Here is a 22,811-nt window from a genome sequence, read left to right on the forward strand (position 1 = left end):
CCCGACAATAACTGGAGATATACGAACATCTTCATTAAAAGTTAAAGTAATATGTCCTATCATATTTAAATTGGTGTAAGCGTCTATTTTCAACTTTGTCACTGCACATAGATATAAGAAAATACCACTAAATAATACTTTTTTGGTGGAATACTATTTCTTAGGAAAAAATTGGGAAACAGAATACATGTTGAACACCTTTGAAACTCCAGATTTTAGAGTATTTTGGATTTTGAATTAGAGAGTGTTCAACCAATAATAGCTATGTAAATATCCTCAGATTCCAAATATTAAACAGTTTCGGTCCTAATCATCTCAGATAATGTATACTCATGCAGTTCTTAATTAGGAACATGAGACGAACTAAAGCAAAATCTGAAGTGAAGCTGGAAAAATGCCAGCAAGAACACAAGTACATTTTCTGTTTACATAGCACACCTTTCTAAAATGTTTCCAGCAATATGATCTCATTTCATCTTCCCAAAAGTCATGGATGAAAACTTACAAGGCTATAACATTACTAAATAACATTAATAAATAAAGGAGAAAGGCTGTAAACTTAAGTTATCTTGACTTTAGTTTTCAGGGATTTGAACTAGACACTGGAGGTTGACATTTACCTGGGGAAACCCCCACTGCCACTGCCCTGGTAAACACTGTGCTGGGGCCTGAAATAAAAAACAAACACACACGTAAGTTACAAAGAAGGGTTAAAAACAGACATTTCCATGCAGAAGAATGAAGCTGACCTTTCAAGGTATATACAAGAGTTAAATCAAAATGGATTGGAGCCCTAAACATAAAAGCTAAAATAACAAAATTCTTAGAAAAATTAAACATGAAGGTGGAAACCTTTGTGACTTTGAATTAGCCAATGATTTAAAAGTTGCTTTACAAATACACATAACAAGGGAAAATACTAACAAAAATGTGATAAACAGGACCTCATCAGAACTCCTTAAAACTTCAATGCTACAAAGAACACCAATACGGAAGTTAAATTTAACCTACAAGATGTGAGAAAATATGTACAAATCATTTATCCGATAAGGAAATTTTATCAAGAATATATAAAAAAAAAAACCTTTCCTTTTTTATGTGCAATACTGGTGATTCAGTACAGGGCCTCACAGATACTTTGCAAGCATGAAAGAACCACACTCCAAGCCCCTAAAGAATATAAAAACCTGTTTTGTTTTTGTTTTTTCACAACATAGAAATAAGGAATCCATTTTTGCATTTTTCAGCTTATTATAAAGAGGCACTAGCAGAGACACACAGTGGAAGGGATCTTCTTTTCGCTCAGATGCAGTATGTTAGTTTTGCGTTTGTAGGAATGGACAGGCAGAGAAAAGGAGGTTGGTATTCTCTGGAGCTGGTTTCTCTGGAGACTTGCTATACTCAACCTCGACTTCTGAATGTTAACTTAAAATATCTGTTTGGACAAGGTGGCACTTAATGTCCTTTCTGGTCTATAATTCTATGAACACATGAGAATTTTCCTCCTGGAGTATTTTGAAGTGTGTATTACTTGTACAAAGTAAGGTGTTTCATTTTGATACTTCCACACAGACATATAATGTACTTTATCATATTTGCCTATACTCTCTATTCCATACAATTCTTTTTCCTTCTTCCAAACATGTAGTTGTCTTAAGCATATGAAGAAAGATATGCTTTTTCTTTTATTTGCTTTTGTGGGTCTGGATTACTTCATTAACATGGTGATCTTCTGTTCCATTCAGTTTCTTGCAAATGACATAATTCTATTCTTTTTTGTAGTGGAGTAAAACTCCCATTTTGTATGTATGCATATCTATATGCTGCATTTTCTTTACTGGTTGATTGACTACACAGATTCCATATAATGTTGTGGCATAGTTGGGTCATGAGGTAGTTTTGTTTTTCGAAGTTCCAGGCTGCTCAAGCATTCAGGAGGAAAGATTAGAAAAACAGAGGAGAGGGCCTGTCTGAGTCACTGAAAAGCAAATGTTCAGATCTATGTCAAATAGTTCTTAGTGAGAAAACATTGACCAGAAGCAAAACTCAGTGCTTGTGATCTCCTGGAAGACATTAAAGTCTGAGCAACAAGTCATTAAAGGGGTTAAAGGAATGAATCACAGAGTGACAAGTGAAAAAGACCAAGATTGTTGTAGGGGTGGGAAATATTATTCCGGAGTATGCTCTGTGCATTTCTTCACTACAGAAAAGTATACTCAGTGTAGGTCCCATTCCAGGGACCTCCCAGCAGCCAGATGTGGATGATTGAGAGACAGTGGTTATGACACCAACTCAGACTTGTCATAAAGAGACAGGAGCCATGGTGTTTGGCCGCGAGCCATTCAGAGCCAGGGAGTCAGCTCCAGCAGTAAGCACAGCAGGAGGGACAGCGCTGAGCTGGCCCCACCAAGCCCATCAGTAGGAGAGAGATGTATGGCAACTTGGCAGTAGAGTCCCGTGCCTAGGATGTGGGTGGCTCATGGAGAACAAGTGTGGGTCACACAGAGGGAGATGGCACAGTGTATCCCAGATACACTGCTTTACCTACTTAAAATGTATTTATTTTTTATTGTATGGGTGTTTTGACCGTATGTATGTCTGTGCATCATACATCATGTGTATGTAGTGTCCACCGAAGCCAGAAGACAGCATTGGATCTTCTGGGACTCGAGCTAGAGAGAGTTATGACCTGCTATGGGGTTATGGGAACTGAACTCTGGTCCTCTTGAAGAGTAGCCAGTGCTCTTAACTACTGAGCCATCTCTGTAGCCCTTTTATTTTATATTTGACCTTATTAATGTTTGAAATTTTTGTATTATTATTTAAAACAATTTTAAAATTTAAATATATTTTGATCACATTCTTCCCCTCCCAAGTCTAAATCCTCTCCCTTTACACACACACACACACACACACACACACACACACACACACACACACACACACACACACTCCTCTTTGGAGTCCACTTTATGTTGGTACATGCGATTGATATATGTAATGTCATTCCTTTGGAGAAAACTCATTTTCCTTCTCCCAGCAGGTACAAATGAGAGTTCAGTTGTTAACCTTTGCCCTAGTGGCTAGGTTTTCACTCATTCACTCTTTCACACTGTTCAGGACCTCCTGCCCAGAGGACAGTGCTGCTCCACAATGGGCTGGGTACTCCCACATCCGTTAACAATCAAGACATTTCCCTGCAGACACACCCACAGGCCATCCTGATTTAGGTAAGTTCTCACTAAGGCTCTCTTCAGGCTATTCCAGGTTGTGCCATGTTGACAGCTAAAGTTAACCAGCACACAACTTTCTGTATATCTGGAGGTACGGTAATGATTGGCGGAGCTCACAAGCCCCAGGGAGAACCTATTCTAATTCTGCTAAGAAGACATCACATCAAACTGCCTTGAAAATTTTTATTTCTACATAAAGATCTGTTCAGCATTGAGGTGTGTGTGTGTGTGTGTGTGTGTGTGTGTGTGTCTGTAGTGAGTAGTGGTTAACAAGCTCACAACTGATCCAAGTGCAGAGAAGGAGTCTGAGTAGCATGCTCAGCCACAAATGGGACGTGTGTATCTATCTCCTTCCAGGGCTTGGAGACTATCACTTTATCAAAGACTATCAGTGAAAAGCTTCCAAGAGCCACAGGTCAGGGAGGCCTGGGGCAAAGCAGTGTCTCCTGGATGTGACAGGGCCACTGCACTCATGAACGCAGTCAACATTGCAGCATGGAGTTGGGCGGACCTCACTGAGCTCCTGTCCTCAGCTGAGGAGATAGAGTTGATGGAGGACAGAGAGCCTTTTGTCCTTTAAGTGTACGGCTCCTAGCAGGTCAGCCACATGCCAGTCGGTGGTTCCACACTCATGAGTAAATGAGCAGCACAAATTTGACTCAGTGGGTTAAAAAAGAGACAACACAAAGTTGGGAGGAGGTAGGGGCATGCGTGTTGGGGTATGGGTATGAGTTAGCAGAAGGAGGTGAAAATGAGTAAGATACAGGACATGGACATTTCAAAAAATTAATAAAAATATTGTATTGAAAATAGCAGTTGCCCCTTCTTTGTTTACCTACGGCCATGGTTTATAATTTTGGTATTACACTGGTGTTGTAGAGGTCCTGTGTGTTGTTGGTACTTTTACATTTATGCTGTCTTCAGGTTCTGATATTGTGTGTCTTTCACACACAATGCAACCTGCTGTGAGGGCTCAAGTATGTTTTCATTTGAATTATTGAGCCTTTCATTTCCAAAATTTCAACTGGAGTTTTTCTCTGCTTCATTCAACTCTTCTTTCATATTGTTCATTGATATCTTTATTTCATTTATCAATTTGTAATCTTTAAATTCACTCAGTGTTTACTTGTGTCTTTGATTTCATTGATCATTACTAAAAATAAATATGTGAGTGTGTGTGTGAGTGGCTACTTGCTTGAATGTACACCACATGTGTGCACTGCCTGTTTAGGCCAGAAGGCAGCAATGACTCGCCTGGAACTGGAATTACAGGTAGGGGTGAGCTACCCAAAGTGGGTGTTAGGAACTGGACCCAGGTCCTCTGCTAAAGCAGGTGCTTTTAACTGCTAAGACATCTCTCCAGCCTCTCACTAATCATTCTTATCTTTCTTTTGAATCCATTATTTAAGATGCTACCCATTTGACTCTCATCATGGTCCATTACTGTGGACATTTTAACTTTTGGAGGAGCCACCTTGCCATGCCTTTTTGGATGTTTTCTGTGCCTTTCATGGGATTTGTGTGTATGTGGCCAAGTCATTGGCTGGAGGTTTTAATTTCCTGTATCCTTTCAGTTGAGACATTTAGAATGTTCATGTATGATTAGTCTGTGAGTACTGAAGTGAGATTTCTCACACTTGTGCTAGGAGTGTGGCTCAGTAACCAAGCACTTACCCAGTGTGCCTACTAATTAAGCCATGTATAAGCCATCATGCTTTGAAGAGCAGAAACTGACAAAACCATCAGTCTTCACCTTAAATTTTGTAATTAGTGTCAAACACAAAGTCAAAGTACAAGATTAAATTATACTAAAGTTTTAAAAATTATGCATGTCAGTAATTAATATAGGAATTGGACTCAGGTACAAGGAAACCCAAATTTACTCTTTCTCACTTATGGTACTTTGAACGGCACTATGTTGGGGTTTTTTTTTGTCCCTGGATTTTACTGAGGGAAAATTACTGCTCTGGAATTTGGCAGACTTGAAATACCAGAAGTCTGGTACGGAACTTTGCTATGTTTTTTTTTTTTTTTTTTTTTATGAGATTGCTAGGACCTTAGGTCACCTTCTTTTTGCACAAATTCTTAACTGGACACCCACAATTGTTTTGGGAAGAGTTTCTTCTGTCAGCTCCTCCACTTGTTCTGAGGAAACATGAGCCTTTGTTCCAATAGGTTCCCACTACAGATTGTTCCCTGGCTCTACCAACATGCTCTTTTGCTGTTTCTTAGGAGATCAAGGACCAAAGCGCCAACATCCCCAAGGACTCAGAAGGTAGATTCTATGTTTCTGTAGTCATTCTCTGAGGTCCTCATGTGGCCCAAGAGACATGGAAATGCCACTGCACCCTAACAGACCTTTGGTACTAAGCTCCCATGATCTTAGAATCCCCTTACATATAGGTCTAGGTGGGCAGTGAACTAAGAGTTTCAGAAGTGGTTTCACAGTATTTGGCCAGTTATTTCAAATGATGTGCCTAATGATTGTCTTTAGAGTCTCAGCTGAAATTTCCTGATGATTTCGGAAAAGTCATTCTACCAATAGATTTTAAATGAATGGCATTAATTTACTTTAATTTTTAAGTGGAGAAAATATCTTAAGTTTATTAGCATAATACAATTAAAAATAAGGCTAATGGAGGGAATAGGGTGGGAGAGGGAGGGAGGGTGGGAGCGGGAAGATATAAGTGAGGAGTAACAACAATCCAGATGTATTATGAATAAATTACAGTAAATAAGTAAATTTAAAAAAATTAAAAGATAGATCTAATAGTAGGGGAATGGAGAGTTAGTTCAGTAGTTAAGAGCACTTTTTGCTCTTTCAGAGGCACCAGGTTCCATTTCCAGGACCCACACAATGGCTCACAACTGTTGGTATCTCCAGTTCCAGGGGATCTGAGTCCCTCTTCTGGCCTCCAAGGGCACTGCACACATAAATTCATACAAAATACTCATACACAATGAATAATATAGTTTAAAAGTCTAATAGTAAAGGATTATAAAACATTAACCCAATTATTTCGTTTTCTTTTCTTTTTGGAGACAAGATTTCATAGAACTCAGACTGGTCTCTAATGTCTATATAGCTAAGTCTGGTCCACCTGTCTTGTCTGCAGCCCCCAAGTGCAGAGATTACACGTGTAAGTCACCACTTCCAACACAGGTGGGTCCTGAGGGCAGAAGCAGGGCCTCATACCTGCCAGGAAACCACTGTGCCAACTGAGAAACCCCTGCCTTTCTTTCTCTTTCCTTTTGTCATTCTTTTTCCCTAACTCACTCCTTTCTCTTCCTTCTTTTCACACTGCTAGGAATAAAACCCAGGGTCTTACATATGTTAAGGAAGAATTCTATCACCGAATTTCACCATAACCCTTCCATATTTTATATGGGTGTATTTTAAAAGTTGAAAAAGAAAAAACAGTAACAGCTCCTCTACTATTCCAGAAGTATGAAAATGTGATTTTATATACAAATGTTATAGACCAGAAGTTGAAAAACTTTTTAAAGAAGGGCTCAGGCCATACAATCTCTGTTAGAATTACACAACCTTCAAGTGCAAAGGCAACTATAGATAGTTCATAAATAAATATGGTTACATTCCAAGAAGGCTTTATTTATAAAAACAGGTTGTTACCCAAGTTTTGTCTATAAGTCATTGTTGACCCTGCTAAAAATTAAAATGGCCTGACAATATATCACAGTTCTTTTAGTCCCAACCTCCCACTAGAATTAAAGATGAGTCCTGGTTAACTAAAGGGAGCTACCCTAATAGTTAATATATCACAGTATATCGCTTATTTCAATATATACTGTGTTAAATGTAATAATCACAAATTAAAAGTAACACAGGAAGGCTAATGCCTTTGTGAATTACTGCTCAAGACTGTTTTTGAGTGGTGCTGGGAACGGAACCCAGGGCACCATGGATGCTATGAGAGATTCTACACTGCAGCATATCAAAGAAGTTTTAGAATAAGTTTTAAACAGGAGAGAACTGAATTCATTACATTTGCTGAAAGGAAGCAAATTTATCCTCTTTCAAAACTTAACTGCCTTTTCCAAGTTAGTCTTTGCATATAAAACAAAAACATGAAGTATACTTGAAAAGGACTTAAAAACATTTGGACTTCTTAAAAAACTGTAGTTGGGATAAACCTTGTTTCTCCTACATGCTAAGCAAGTACTCTACCTCCGAGCTACTTCCTTATCACAGAGACGTGTGTGTGTGTGTGTGTGTGTGTGTGTGTGTGTGTGTGTGTGTGTGTGTGTACATGTGTTGTACTATGTGCACACACTGGAGGCTACAGAGTGACTTGTGGCCAGATATCTCTCCCCTGCTCTCCTCATTTTCTGAGGCAGACTGGCCAGCGAGTGAGCTCAGGGATCTGGCTGTCTCTGCCCCTGCAGCACTAGGGTCCCCCCCACATGTTTAGTTATGTCTTTCCCCGCAGAGCCATCCCCCCAGGCCCCTCAGCCCAGGGTCTAACGGACCCGACGCCCACCTGGTAGTGATATGCAGGCTGCTGGTAAACCGGCTGAGCCACCATCACAGGAGAGCTAGATATGGAACGTGACTGTGGGAGGAAACAAAACCGTGTTTTAAGAAAAGCCTTGAATTATTACCTAAGCACAGTTAACTTTTGGCTACTGATTAAAATATTGTTTTTCTTCCTCTTGTTGGTATTATTAACAATTTTATTTAAATCTACTTAGTAAAATCATCAGTTTTCCTATGCGGCTTCATTTCCAGAGTAACACTAAAATAAACGCCAGAGAAGTTTCTTTAAGTCTGAAACTTACCACCTCCAAAAATTATGAAAATAAAGATCTATGAGAACATTTAGGAAAAAAAAGGCACCTGGTGTAGGTCAATATACAAATACCCATCAGTGTAATCCACCATATGAACTGAAAACAAAACAAAACCCTATGACCTTACATTCTGTTCTACTCATATGGGAGAGCACAGTGTAAGTGTCATTAGAGAGGCTACATTCATCAACTGAGGGGAGCAGATACAGAGACTCACAGCCAAGCAGAAGGCAGAGCTCAGGGAATCCTGCTGAAGACAGGGAGGAAGAACTGTAGGGGCCAGAGGGGTCAAGGACACCAGGAGAACATGGCCCATAGAATCAACCAACTAGGGCTCACGGGGGCCGCAGAGACTGCAGTGATAATCAGGGCCCCTGCATAGGTTTGATCTAGGCCCTCTGCATTCTTGTTATTGTTGTGTAATTTAGTGTTCTTGTGTGACTCCAACGGTGGGAGCTGGGTCTGCCTCTGACTTTTTTGCCTGCTTTTGGGACCCTTTTCCTGCTACTGGGTTGCTTAGTGCCTAGTCCAGCCTTAATATGAGGGGAAGGGCCTACTATTGTTGTAACTTGTCACATGCCATGTTTGGTTGATATCCCTGGAAGGCCTGCCCTTTTCTGAAGAAAAATGGAGGAGAAATGGATCTGAGGGAGACGGGAGGTGGGGGAAAAAGACTGGGAGGGAGGGAGGGAGGGAAACTGCAGTCAGGATATAATATATGAAAGAAGAATAAATAAAAAAAGGACTGTTTGCCAATGACACTTTCTAGATGAGCTCTGGGATAAAGAATTTAAAAGCACAACAGTAAGTTTCATCAAAGCATTCAAGTTTAAAGAAGACACAGAGACAGCTCAGTTAACTTCAGGAGAATAACCCCCGCCTCCCGAGCAGTGGCCACAAACATAGGGTTTATAGGTACAATGGAGACAAGCCAAGAGGTAAAAATGGAATTCAATAAATATAAACAGTGATGTGGACTCAAGCTGAAATGAAGATGGAATTGAAAAACCCAATAACAACTCAACTAGAAAAATTCAAAGGAAAGCCTTATAAGTGGAAGGAATTAAGCAGAATATAGAATACAGGACTCAAGAATAAAGTAGATAATCTACAGAAAATAACAAATATAAAAATAATAAAAGAATACAGAAAAGGAACATACAGGAAATGTAGGACACCATGAAATGGCCATACCTTAGAATTACAGGCAAAGATTGGTGAAAAGAACACCAACTCTCTATGGCATGACCAGATCTTCAACAAAATCACAGAAGAAAACCTCCTCAAACTAAGGAAAGACACACCCATACAGACCCAAGAAACACTTAGAACATCAAATAGACAAGAAAATTCCATGGCATATCATAGTTAAAACACTAAGTATACAGAACAAAGAAAGTTATTTGAAAGCTGCAAAAGGGGGGAAAAAAAACACCAGTCACATATAAAGCAAAACTCATCAGAAGAACAGCTGAATACTCAATGAATTATTTGAAAGTCAGAGAGCCTACATGCATTACAAGTCCCATAAAACCATGAGGGTTAACCTGAACTAATATACCTAGCAAAACTACCTGAAATAGTTGAAGGAGAAAAAAAAATCAAATTAACAGCCTAAAAATGTATATTCACCAAACTTTACATAAATAAAATACAGGAAGCAGTTTTTTTGGCTGACTGTGGAAAGAAATATGAAGTCATACTACTAAATTACAAAGTATACAAACACAAAAAATCCACATAATTAAAACATAGTTTTCAAAAATCTTAAAGATCAATGAGTGGTCTTAAATTCCTCAGTGAAAAGTCTCAGGCTGGCTGAATTTAACAAGAAATAAAGTCTATTTGTTATATACTCAAAACACCTTAGATTTAAAGATAGACAACACCTTAGAGTGAAAGTACGCACAAAAGTAGTATTCCAATCAAATGGGACAAGGAAACAATCAGGTGTTGGTATCCTAGTATCTGACAAATTACACGTCTAACTAAAATTAGTTAAAAGAGATAAAAGGAACACATAATCAAGGAAACAGTTAACCAAGAATACATTACTGTCCTAAACATATATCCACAAAACTGGCAAACTGAGCTGAATAAAAAAATTCTGGATTTAAATACACAGATTAACATCAACCTATTAATAGCAGGTAATTTCAATTTTCTGCTTTTTCTAATATACTTGTCATTTGGACAAAAAAAAAAAAAAAAAAAGAAAGAAATATCAGAATTAAATGGCATCACACATCAAACGACTTCACAGATACCTACTGAATATTCCATGCAAATAACAAAGAATCCACATTATATTCAGCAGCACACATAAGCATCTACAAAACAGACCATTCTTGGATACAAAACCAATATTTATAAATTAAAAAAGACTGAAATAAATGTGTGTATCCTAGCTGATCACAATGTGATAAAACAAAACTGACTGCAAACAAATCTCTAGCAAATACACAAACTCATGGAGATTAAATAACGTAATGATGAATAGGTCAAAGAAGATATCAAGAAATAAAAAACGTTCCATTTTGTTCTATGCTTCATTGGCTGCAGCACTAGAGAAAGCGGGCCCTGCACGTTGCCTGGGCAGCACAATAGAGCTGGTGTTGATATCAAAGGTGTGGGTGAGCTGGTTCTGACAGAGAGCTGGCCATGGGTGAGCTAACTGGGGCAGTGCTGGAGAGCTTGTCCTGGTGGTGTGGATGTGAGAGAGCCAGCAGGCTGACCAACTCAGCCACCACCCAAGCCCAGATCCAGAGCTGTGAGTTGGCCCACCCCAACATCTATTTGCAGTACCTCAAATGACAGGGCAACAGCAGGATGTCTGAGAGGAGTCCCAGTGAAGATCCAGTATTGACGGTATAGCAGAAACCCGAGGCTTCAAACTAGACCAATGAACCCTTGCAATGAACATTTTCAAGTAAAGATGTGTGGACAAAAAGCTATATACTGTGGGACACATGGTGACATACTACACCTCCCATGATGAGATTTAAAAAAAATTTTTTTTTCTTTTAAGGAGAATGTTGCAATGGCAGAGGGCAGATACCAATGGGGAGATGTGTGGGACTGGGATTTATGATGTGAAACTCACAAAGAATAAAAAAAAAGTTACAACAAATTTTCTTGATCTAAGTAAAAATGAAAATACAATGTAACAAAACTCCTAGGATACACTGGAAACGTACCCAAGAGGGAAATTTATGGCTTTCAGTGCCTACATTAAAAATCAGAAAGAGCATAAATAAGTGGCTTAATGATACAACTCATAATATTTGGGAAAATAAGAACAAACCAAATTCAAACCCAGTCAACGGATTATGAAATAGAAACAACAACAACAACAAAGCGAATCAACTGAACTAAGCTGGCTCTGTGAGAAATGAACAAAACTGACAGACCCCCTGGCCCAACCAAAACAAAGAAAGCAAGAGAGGACTCAAATTAGTGGAACTAGAAATGAACATGCAAACATTATAGTAGACACCAAAGACGTTCAGAAACTTTAAAAACCTGTACTCCTCCAAGTTGTAAAATAAATAGAGTCCTAGATTGAGCCAAATCACCAAAATTAAACCACAAGAAGTGAGCAACCTAAATAGGCCGGTAACAAGTGACAAGACTGAAATAAAAGTTTTCCAACCAAAAGTTTTATGATCAGATGGGTTCACACAGAACTGTACCAGCCTTTCAAAGACCTACAGCTATTACTTACTAAAATATTTTAAAAAGCAGAAACAGAAGGAGCACTCCCAAACTCTTTCTCTGCAGCCATATCACTCTGATACCCCACATCAGGTAAAGGCATACATACAAAAAGAAAACTACAGGCTAATATATCTCATAAGCACAGATGTAAAAATGCTCCAGGAAATACTTGCAAATGTACCATACAAATACACCCAAAAGATTACTCACCATCACCAAGTCAGCATTAGCCCTGAAATGCAGGGATATTTCAACATAGTGAAGTAAATAAACATGTAGTGAACCAGAAAACCAACTTACAAAACCACATAATCATCCCAATAGACACAGGAAACCCTTTGATGAAATCCAATATTCTCTCATGATGAAAGGTCTATAGAATCAGAGGGGACATACTTCAACCTAGTAAAAGCTATCCATGAGAAATACACAGCCCAAATTATCCCAAGTAGAGAAACGACTGAGGCAATCCCACTAACGTGAGGAAGGAGACAAGGCTGTCCACTAGTCTAACTCTTTTCAAGATTGTGCCAGAAGCACTAGCTGGAAAAATAAGGCAAGACAAGGAAATCAGAGGGACACTTACAGGAAAAGAGGTAACTATCTCTATCTGAAGATGAGTTAAGAAATCACAAAACGTCTACGAGAAATTTTCTAGAAATAATAAACAAATTAGCAATGTGGCAGGATACAGGTTCATCCCCTACACATCAAAAGCTTTTCTATACAGACACAATAGACATGGACACATTTCCATTCACCGTGGCCTTAAAGAGAAAGTGCACAGGATGAACCCTATCCAAGGAAGGCAGGGACCTCTACAATGAAAACCTTTATGCTTCTGAAGAGATAAAGACACTAGAAAATGAAAAGGCATCAAACTTATGGATTTGTAAAATTCATATTTTGAAAATAAGCACAGGAAAAAATACTATCCTAAAATTCATATGGAACCATAAAAGACCCTAGAGAACCAAAAACGTCCTTAGCAAAAAGAGTGATACTGGAGGGGTGACAATGCCAGAGCTTAAGCTCTACTACAAAGTTGCAGTAATAAAAACAATATGGTATTGGTACAAAAACAGACAGTCTAATAGGACAAAATGAAAGATCCAAACACTAGTAAATATAACTTCAGCTGTCAAAAATATACTCTGGAGAAAATAAAGCAACCTCAATAAATGGTAAAGAATGAAATTATTCCTGTGTCTATCACCTTGCACAAAAACTCAATGCAGGTAGATAAAAAACCTAAGTGTGAAACCTGAACACTGAAGTTGCTAGAATAAAACATAGGTAGTACTCTACATAATATAGCTGTAGAAAAGGACTTTCTGAATAGGGCTCCATTTGTCCAAGAATTAAGACCAACAATTCACAAATTGGGCTTCATAAAACTAAAAAGTTTTGGCTTAGCGAAAGCAACAATCAATGGGGTGAAGAGTACACCCACAGAATTGGAACTGTGCCAGCGACACATTGGGCATAGGTTAATAGCCAGAATAGATAAAGAACTGAAAAAGCAGAGTTTTAAAAAATGACCCACTTTGGCTAGAGAGATGGTCAGAGGTTAAGAGCACTGGCTGCTCTTCCAGAGGATCTGGGTTCAATGCCCAGCACCCACACGGCAGCTCACAACTGTCTATAAACTCCAGGTCCAGAGGATCTGAGACCCTCACTCACACAGATCTACATGCAGGCATAACACAGATACACATAAAATAATTAATTTAAAAAATGACCTACTGAAAAAATGGACCTGGTCATTTTAAGAGCTGGCACACAATGGACAAAACTGGAGCTTGGAAAGCACCGAGTAGTGTCTTTTTCTTTCTTTGAAAGCTCCTATTGTGTAGATAAGATACACATATTTTATCAATGCGAGACTCTGCGTCTATGTACATAGTCTACCATAGTATTAAGAGGAACATATTTTCTACTGATATATAGGCATAACCAACGAGTAAGATCGCAAATTTTCATTGTCTGACTTAGTCTATCTGTCTTCTGTATTTTTCTTAGTAAAACTCCCCTTCTATCATCATTCTTTTCTTAAAAAGGCATGCCTCTTACTTACTGCAGATTATGCTATAATGCTTTGGAGTGAAAACACTTTCTAGGCATGAAACACATAATTCAAGAAGGCAGTGTCATGAAAAATAGGAAGAAACAAAGCAATAAGAACTTGTAAAACAAACATTAAATTTAATAGTATCTTATTTCATCCAGGGAACAAAGTTAAATTAGTACATGGATCCTAGGGGTACATATTAACTCATGTATATGAGTTAAATGATGTCAGAATATTATGATACCATTTCATTTAGTTGAGTAGTCAACTAGTTTTGTTAACTAGCTAAACTGTTGAGCAGATATTTCCAGTTATTAAGATAAAGCCAAGTACACAGGTACAAAATATTGCTAAAGATATATTTGTAGCACATCTAAAATATATAATATTTAGACCTAGAATGTACTTTAAATATAAGTGAGTATATTCATAATTTTCCAAAAGCAATCCAGAGGGCTATAAGCAAAAACTGTGAAAACCACTGTCCCAGAAGAGCCTACATACATGCAAGATCTAGTTGTTCCATACAGTGTTGATTGCAGAAAAATTGAAATGTCTATGACTAAAGGATTATAAAAATGGTTGTATACCAAAAATAGGATATTACGAAATATTCAAGTGTACAGATATATAAGGGTTAACACAGTCCACATGGTCTACAAAGGGCCAATAATTTAACTGTCAAAAAATGCATTCAAGTTGAAAACCAGATTATTTATACGGTATTTAAAAACTACCCAGTGTTTAAAAACAAAGTTACCTATGTTGCTTACTGGTACATATATCTGTAATAAGAACATACACAATGAAGAAGAAATCCTGAAGAAGAAAAAGTAAAAGGTATGGAAATAAGGAAACTTTACATGAATTTGCCATATTTTATTTCCTCTTTTAAAAGAAATTAATATGACAAGGTATTAACATTTGTTAATTTGGGTAGTAGCAATGTAGGTGTATTATTGGTTTGTGTTTTAAATATTTCAGAAGCAGGGCCAGTGAGATGCTCAGTGGATACGGGTCCCCAGGTCCAACATGGTGGAAGGAAAACCAACCCTTGCAAACTGTACTCTAACCTCCACATTCATTGGTGACACACACTATAAGCAAATGTAAAAAACAAAAAACAAAACATCAAATACATAAGATAAAAACAAATTTAAAAATACCTGGTAGAAACTCTTCTAAAATGAAAATCACTTACAGGCCAAGATGGTGGGACAGAAGTCACTTCTGGAGTATGAAAATAAGCAACGCCATTATGGTAAGTGTATGGATATCCAGTTGAAGTGGTTAGATACATTGTTCCAGCTGCTGGCATTATACTAGAACCTAAAGCAAAGAATAAGAATAAAAATGGAAATGTTTAATTTAATTTTATGAATATGTAATTTCTAAGCACATTTTGAAGAAATATTTTAAGGCTTCTACATAGCTATAGTAAAAGTGAAATACTTAAAATTCTATGTATTAAAGCATCTCTAAAGAATCTATTTTAAAACATAATACACCAGAGCTTTTATTAGATTATAAGGATGAAGTAAAAAACAAGACAAATAAGAAATAATGGAAATCCCAAAATTTGATAAGGACACCAACCCACCCACAAAATGTTCGGATCAAAATTTGTCTACAATATGTGCAAGGACAAAGATGGGAAAGGATTGAGGGAACAGCCAACCAAAGACTGGCCGTACTTGAGACCCATTCCACGGGAAAGAACCAATCCCTGACACCGTTAATGTTACTCTGCTATGCTTGTAGACAGGAGCCTAGCATTAAGTCCTTTGAGAGACTTCCCCCAGCAGCTGATGGAAACAGATGCAGCAACCCACAACCATTAGACAGAGCTCGTGGAATCCTATGGAAGCGCTGGAGCAAAGATTGGGGAGCTGGAGGTTCAAGGGCTCCACAAGAAGACCTACAGAGTCAACCAACCTGGGCCATGAGGGCTCACAGAGCCTGAACCACCAACCAAAGAGAATGCATGGGCTGGGCCTAGGCCCCCTGCACATATGTGGCAAATGTGCTGCTTGGTTTTCATGTGGGTCCCCCAACAACTGAAGTGGGGCACCCTCTCTGACTCTGATGCCTGCCATTGGATCCCATTCCCCTAACTGGGCTGTCTCATCTGGCCTCAATAGGAGAGGATGTGCCTAGTCCTGCAGTGACTCAATGTGTCAGGGCCAGTTGGTACCCATGAGGCAACCTCCCCCTTCTCTGAGGAGAAGGGAGAGTGAGGGAAGAAGGGTATGTGAGGAAGGGTTGGGAGGAAAGGAGGGGGGCTACAGTTAGGATGTAAAGTGAATGAATGAATGAATGAATGAATAAATAAATTAATGAAAAAGGAAAGAAAGAAAGAAAGAAAGCAGGGTGAGCAAGCCATGGGGAGGAAAGCCAGTAAGGAACACTCCTCTATGGCCTCTGCATCAGCTCCAGCCTCTAGGTTCCTGGCCTCATTGCTTTTGATGATGAACTTTTGTGTGAAACTGTGAGAGAAATAAATCCCCTTTCAAAACCCCCCAATTCAGATTCTAATACCAGTCTAATTAAACAATTTATATAGTTATTAACTAAATTATTATTTTTATAAATATAATTTACATAATTTAGAGAACATGAAAACTACAGACTCTATAGTTAAGTTCCTAAATAATGCATCTGAATACAAAGCCATGCATGGCTTACACATCTGTAACACTAGGCCTGAGGAGTGGGTGGGAAGGGGATGGAGATAGGCAGATAGCCAGAGATTGCTGGATGGCCAGTCTAGCTAACCAGTGAGTGCCAGGTTCAGTGAGACACTTCGGTCTCAAAAAATAGTGTGGGGAGCAATAGGAAGGGGTACTCACACATGCATGAGCACTTGTGTGCCCACATGCAAATACAAACATTATATGTATACCATATTCCCAGAGTCGTATGTCCTAAATTACACTACCTGCCCATCGACTCGACTTTACTTCTACTATTATGCCAGTGCTTCTTAAAACTTCAACATACACCAGAATCGTCTAGTTTACTTAAATAGCTCTTAAATAACCCATTTCCAGAGACTTTAATTTAGCAAGCTATGGTCAAGACTATGGATTTGCATTTTGAGATCACATTTGAACTGATGTTTTCTGCTTAAGCAGCACTGTTTTTGGCTCAGTTAAGTGCGTGCCAAAAGAATGAGGACTTAGATCCCTTATAGCCCATGTAAAATCAAGGCATGTCAGCAACCTGCAATCTCAGAGCTAGGGAGGCAGATACCAAAGTTAAATCAAGATGAAATAAAAGTTTAAACATACCCGCAGTCCCTAGTATAATTAAAAATTTCCCAACCAAGAAAAGACAAGGCCAGGGCAAGATGATTCTGTGCATAATTCTACTGGACCTTCAAAGAAGAACTAATGCCAGCACTCCTTAAATTATTTCACCAAGTGGACACTGAAGGAACATGTTATGATTCTTTTTCTGAGGTCACAATTACCCTGATGCCTAAACCACACAAAAACCCAAGCAAAAAATTACCAACTAATATTCCTTATGGACATAGATACCAAAAATTCTCTATAAAATACTTGCAAACGGAATTCAAGAACACATCAAAAAGGTTATTCAACATGAGTCAAGTAGGTGCCATCCCAGAGATACAGGGATGGTTCAATATAAAGGAATCAGTAAATGTAAGCCAGCATATAAACAGGCCAAAAGACAAAAAAGTATCATCATTTCCTTAGGTGCAGAAAAGGCCTTTGATAAAACCCACCATCCTTTTATGATCAAAATTCTGAAGAATCTAGGGTTACAAGGGACAAACCTCAACATAACAAAGGCAATTTATAGCAAGCCCACAGCCAGCATCAACAAAAACAGAAACAAAGTATTTCCACTCAAGTTACAATACAAGGATGCCCACTTTTGCCACATCTATTCCAATGTAGTAGCACTACAGAGACACTAGGTCATCCATGATCATTGCTGCTCTATTCATAATAGCTAGAAATTGGAAACAGCCTAGTTGTCCACCAACAGATGAATGGATAAAGAAAATGTGGTAATTTACATAATGGAATAATATCCAGCTGTTGCTGTTAAAAAAAAGCCGGGCGTGATGGTGCACGCCTTTAATTCCAGCACTCGGGAGGCAGAGTTAGGTGCATTGCTGTGAGTTCGAGGCCAGCCTGGTCTACAAAGCAAGTCCAGGATAGCCAAGGCTAACACAGAGAGACCCTGTCTCGAAACCAAACAACAACAACAACAACAACAACAACAACAACAACAACAACAACAACAAAAAACCAAAAACCAAAACCAAAAACAAACAAACAAACAAAAAAAACCCAGAGAGTTCTCAACAGAGGAATCTCTAATGGCTGAGAAGCCTTTGAGAAATGCTCAACTTCCTTAGTCATCAGGAAACTGAAAATCAAAATGACTCTGAGATTCCATCTTACACCTATCAGAATGGCTATGATAAAAAAAACTCAAGTGACAGCCCATGCTGGTGAGGATGCAGGGAAAGGGAAATAGCCCTACATTGTTGGTGGGAGTGCAAACTTCTACAACCACTTTGGAAATCAATCTGGAGCTTTCTCAGAAAATTGGAAATAGTTCTACCTCAAGACTTGAGCATATACCTCAAAGATGCTCAACTATGTTCAAAGCAGTTTTATTCATAATAGTCAGAATCTGGAAACAACCTAGATGTCCCTCAACTGAAGAATGGATAAAAAAACTGCGGTACATTTACACAATGAGAATATCACTCAGCTATTAAAAACAAGGACATCATGGAATTTGCAGGTGATTGGGACTAGAAAAGATCATCCTGAGTGACGTAACCCAGACCCAGAAAGACACACATGGTATATACACATGGTACAAGCAGGTATTAGCTATATGGTACAGGATAACCATTCTACAATTCACAGACCCAAAGAAGATAAGTAACAAGGAGGACCCAAGGGAAGACGATTAAATCTCACTCAGAAGGGGAACTAGAATAGACAGCGGAAGTAGTTGAAAAAAGGGAACAAGGTAGTAGAGGGAGCACAGAGAGAAATGAGGGTGGACAGAGGACCTGGAGAGAAGAGAGACCATGGGCAGAAGTGTCTCTGTGATGAGCTGGAGACCAAGGACAGGGTAGGCTTCTGGGAGGATATGGGGGTGACTCTAGGTGAGACTCCTAGTAGCAGGGGTCATGGAGACTAAAGAGGACACCCTCTAACTATAAAGGACTCCTAGTGGAGGGAGGGGAACACCAACCCACTCACAAAACCTTTGACCTAAAGACTTTTACCCTGCCTACAAGATGTTCAGGGATAAAGATAGGGCAGACACTGAGGGAAGGCCCAATGAATGCCTGGCCCAACCTGACACCCACCCCACGGCAGAGAGCCAACTCCTGACACTATTAACAATACTCTGCTGTGCTTGCAGATAGGAGCCTAGCATAGCTGTCTTTTGAGAGGCTTCACCCAGCAGCGGATCCAAACAGTTGTGTAGATTCACAGCCAAACATTGGGTGAAGCATAGGAAGAGTAGGGGGAAGAACAGAAGGACCTGGAGGTGACAGGAGCTGCACAAGAAGACCAACAGAGCCAACTAACTAGGGCCCAGAGAGTCATGGGGGGACTAGACTTAGGCCCCCTGCACAGGTGTAGCCGATTAGCATCTTGGGCTTCATGTGGGTCTCCTCGTAAAGGGAGTGGGTGCTGTTACTATCATGGACTTAGTTGACTGCTTTTTGATCACTCCCCCTGCCTTGGAGGCCATGGGGGAAGAGGGAGTGCTCAGTCCTAATGAGACTTGATGGGCTGGGGTGGAACGATGGGGGAGGCTCCCCTTTTCTGAGGAACAGAGAAGGAGGATGGGAGAAAAGGGAAAGAGGGTGGGACTGGGAGCAGAATAGGGAGGGGCTACGATTGGGATGGAAAGTGAATAAGTAAATAAAATATATACATTTATGAAAGAAATCTAAATGGATTTACCAAATAATAGGGGATATGATACCCCAAGTAAAACCTATAGGGCCTGAAATGGGTTACATCTAACTGAGTTGTTGGCTAAAGGTGCCCATGGAAACCTTCCAACAACCCTAGGCTATTGCCAACGTTATTGGTTGCTCTTGAAAAATTGATGGTAAGGTCCTACTGCTGAGTTGAGCTGGTGTCTAACTAGAACCTTCGCCCCTATGGACTAGTGTTTGTAGTACTGGAAGGTACTCTGCATGCTAGTCTAGGTAGAAACCCTGCAATCTATTAACAGCTAACTGCCTGCATGACACATGGTGTAATAGTGGCACAATGTCATGGGAACAACCAAACACTATCTCACTGTATTTAAGGCCCACTCCACAAGATGAAACTCATGCCTGACACTGCTCAGGTGGTCCTAGATAGGCCACTGATCTAGGGAAAAAGCAAATATTATTATTATGCTAAGGGAACATAGTCATAAAGTGACTCCTACTGACATTGTGCTGTACCCTTAGATTCAATGCCTTACTCAGTCATCATCAAAGAAGGTAATCATTCCTCCTGTAGGAGATGGGAACCAATACAGAGACCCACAACTAATAATGTACCTCTGTACTTTGCAACACTTTGGACCATCTTAAACGGGATGTCTTTATCAACTCCCCCTTCCCTCAGGGAGCTATGTGGAAGAGGAGGAGGAAAGATTCAAAGAGCCTCGTGGGATGGATTGACGCCACAGAAACACAACAGGAGTGACCCACATATGAATTCACAGAGACAGCGGCAGCATTCACAGCCCTTGCCCAGGTTCAAGTTAGGTGAGGTCCTAGTGCTGAGGAGAGGAGTAGACATGAGCTCCATCCCTATGCAAGTGTTGGGAGCCGAGAGACCCTGGCTGAGCTGAGAGACCCTGGTTGCGTTGAACTCCAGCTGACCCTTTCCAGCCAGCCTATACAGAAAGAACTTATCAAACATTTTGCCTGGCAACGGACAAACCGCAAACATCGTGCTTGGCCCCAGGAGAGGGAACTTGACACTGAGAAAAGGAACACTCAGTGTACCGTGGCTTTGTAGCCTTTCTCAGAAGTCACGGTACATGAACATCTGACGTGCTGTGGTCTCTGGGAGAGGACCGCGGGGCCACCTGTCTCCTCCCCCCGCCCCACACATTGTCCCAGGGGTTCCTACCCCAGAAGATTCTGTACTTTCCCACTGCTCTCCCTCCTTCCCCCGCCCTTCCTGAAGCACACTTTAAAAATCATACACCTGCTTTCAGTAAATGACTCTTGATAAGACATCCTTTCTAGAGTCGTGTCTTCTCTCGCCCATTCTTCATTCACAGGCCACGACCCCCTTCGAGAACCCGAATAACTAAACCCACGGGACGGGGACATGCAAGAAGCTATCTACAAGTGAGAACTGCTTACAAAGGAAAACTTTGTTTTCTCCAGTGGAGTTTCACTGAGTACATAAGCCACACTTAAGATAGGCTCCATGATCAGAAGTAGGTAGCCAACGTAAAATCAACTCAGGGTTGTCTCTGCTCTCATACTACTTTGTCTGAAAAAACCTGACTTGTCTTTTGCTTGTATATTATGGTTTCTGACCCTGTTTTTATAGGTTTTATTTTTGTGTGTCTGGTGCTTTTTCATTGTTTTATTTTTTTTATTTGCCTGTTTGTCATGGGGAGAGAGAGAGAGAGAGAGAGAGAGAGAGAGAGAGAGAGAGAGAGAGAGAGAGAGAGGAAAGAAGAAGAAGAAGAAGAAGAAGAGGAGGAGGAGGAGGAGGAGGAGGAGGAGGAGGAGAGGAGAGGAGGGAGGAGAGAGGTGGGACGGGGAGGAGAGGAGGGGAAGGGAGAGGAGAGGAAAGGAGAAGAGAAGAGAGGGGGAGAGAGAATGAACAATGAGGTGTAGAATTGGATGGGTGGAAAGGATCTGAGGGAGGGTAAACCATGCATTTTCAGTAAAAAATGCTGTAATGAAACGTAGTACTTTTTATGCTAATTAAAAATAAAGATTTTTTCTTAAAATGTTATTATATAAAATATCCTTATACCTCAAACTACGATATTTTCAATTATGGTAAGAATATTTATATGATCACCAACTTTGCTAAAATAACTTTATTACATTAAGGAAGCAAGATATTTTTATAAAAGTCTAATATTTCACAAAGGACCATGCAAAATATTAAAAAAATATTAGCTCTCAATACATACGAGGAATCCCTACTTGTTGTTTTCTTATTGCTGGACCAATGTTCAGTTTCTTATCCTTATAATTAAGTTTTTCAGCCTAAAATAAAGGAAAAAAAAACCCGTCATTTTGACACAATGATTTGTAAAAATAAATGACAAAAAAAAAAAAAAGAAAAGAAAAAAGCACGAAACTAACAGATATCATGTAACAAGTTTTTTAGTACTACTACTACTATTATTATTATTGTTGTTGTTGTTGTTGTTATAAATACAAAGCTTCATAGATCATAGGCTGGCCCCAAACCTGATATATTATCAGCTAACTTTGAACTTTTGATCCTTTTGCCTCTACCTTTCCAGTGCTGCAAGGCTGCCTGGTTTGTGGTATTGGGAGCCGGTGTGCTACCAACTGAGCTGCATCTCTAGTCTCAGATACTCTGTATGTTTACCTTGGCTCTACTGCGATGAATCTAGGTGATGTAGCAATCATTGCTACTTACTGACTGTGCATTGCAACTTACGTATTCTCTAAATTTATTTGCAATTTCTGAACCACTATTTGTAGTCATTTCAAGATTATTAGTGGACACGTAAAGAAAATGTCAGTAGTCCAACGCACAAATACCCAGATAAGATCAAAGTGATGATTATTTTTGTTTTAGCTATCATAATTTAACCAAGTTTTTTTTAGATATGATTTCCACATTATGTGTTTTTTTTTTTTTAAATGGCTGCCAGGTGCTGAAGCACTAGTGTTCCAAAGCACAAGAAGGTTGTCACATACTTTACGGAGAAAATGTGTCGACATGGTTAATTCA

The 22,811-nt window shown here is 39.5% G+C and overlaps 1 protein-coding gene across 1 annotated transcript in view; it reads right to left on the reverse strand.

The window, feature by feature from the left end:
- The window catches only part of Boll (boule homolog, RNA binding protein), a 93,534-nt gene that overhangs the window by 51,198 nt on the left and 19,525 nt on the right, over window positions 1-22,811 (reverse strand). Inside the window, exons 5-8 of the mRNA XM_051153701.1 lie at window positions 22,015-22,090; window positions 15,035-15,162; window positions 7,736-7,807; window positions 621-668 (exon numbers count right to left, since the gene is read on the reverse strand). Coding sequence (XP_051009658.1) covers window positions 621-668; window positions 7,736-7,807; window positions 15,035-15,162; window positions 22,015-22,090 — 324 coding nt within the window. The remainder of the gene's footprint in view (window positions 1-620; window positions 669-7,735; window positions 7,808-15,034; window positions 15,163-22,014; window positions 22,091-22,811) is intronic.

The sequence above is a fragment of the Acomys russatus genome, chromosome 12, assembly GCF_903995435.1.
Source record: "Acomys russatus chromosome 12, mAcoRus1.1, whole genome shotgun sequence".
In the NCBI taxonomy this organism is placed as follows: Eukaryota; Metazoa; Chordata; class Mammalia; order Rodentia; family Muridae; genus Acomys; species Acomys russatus.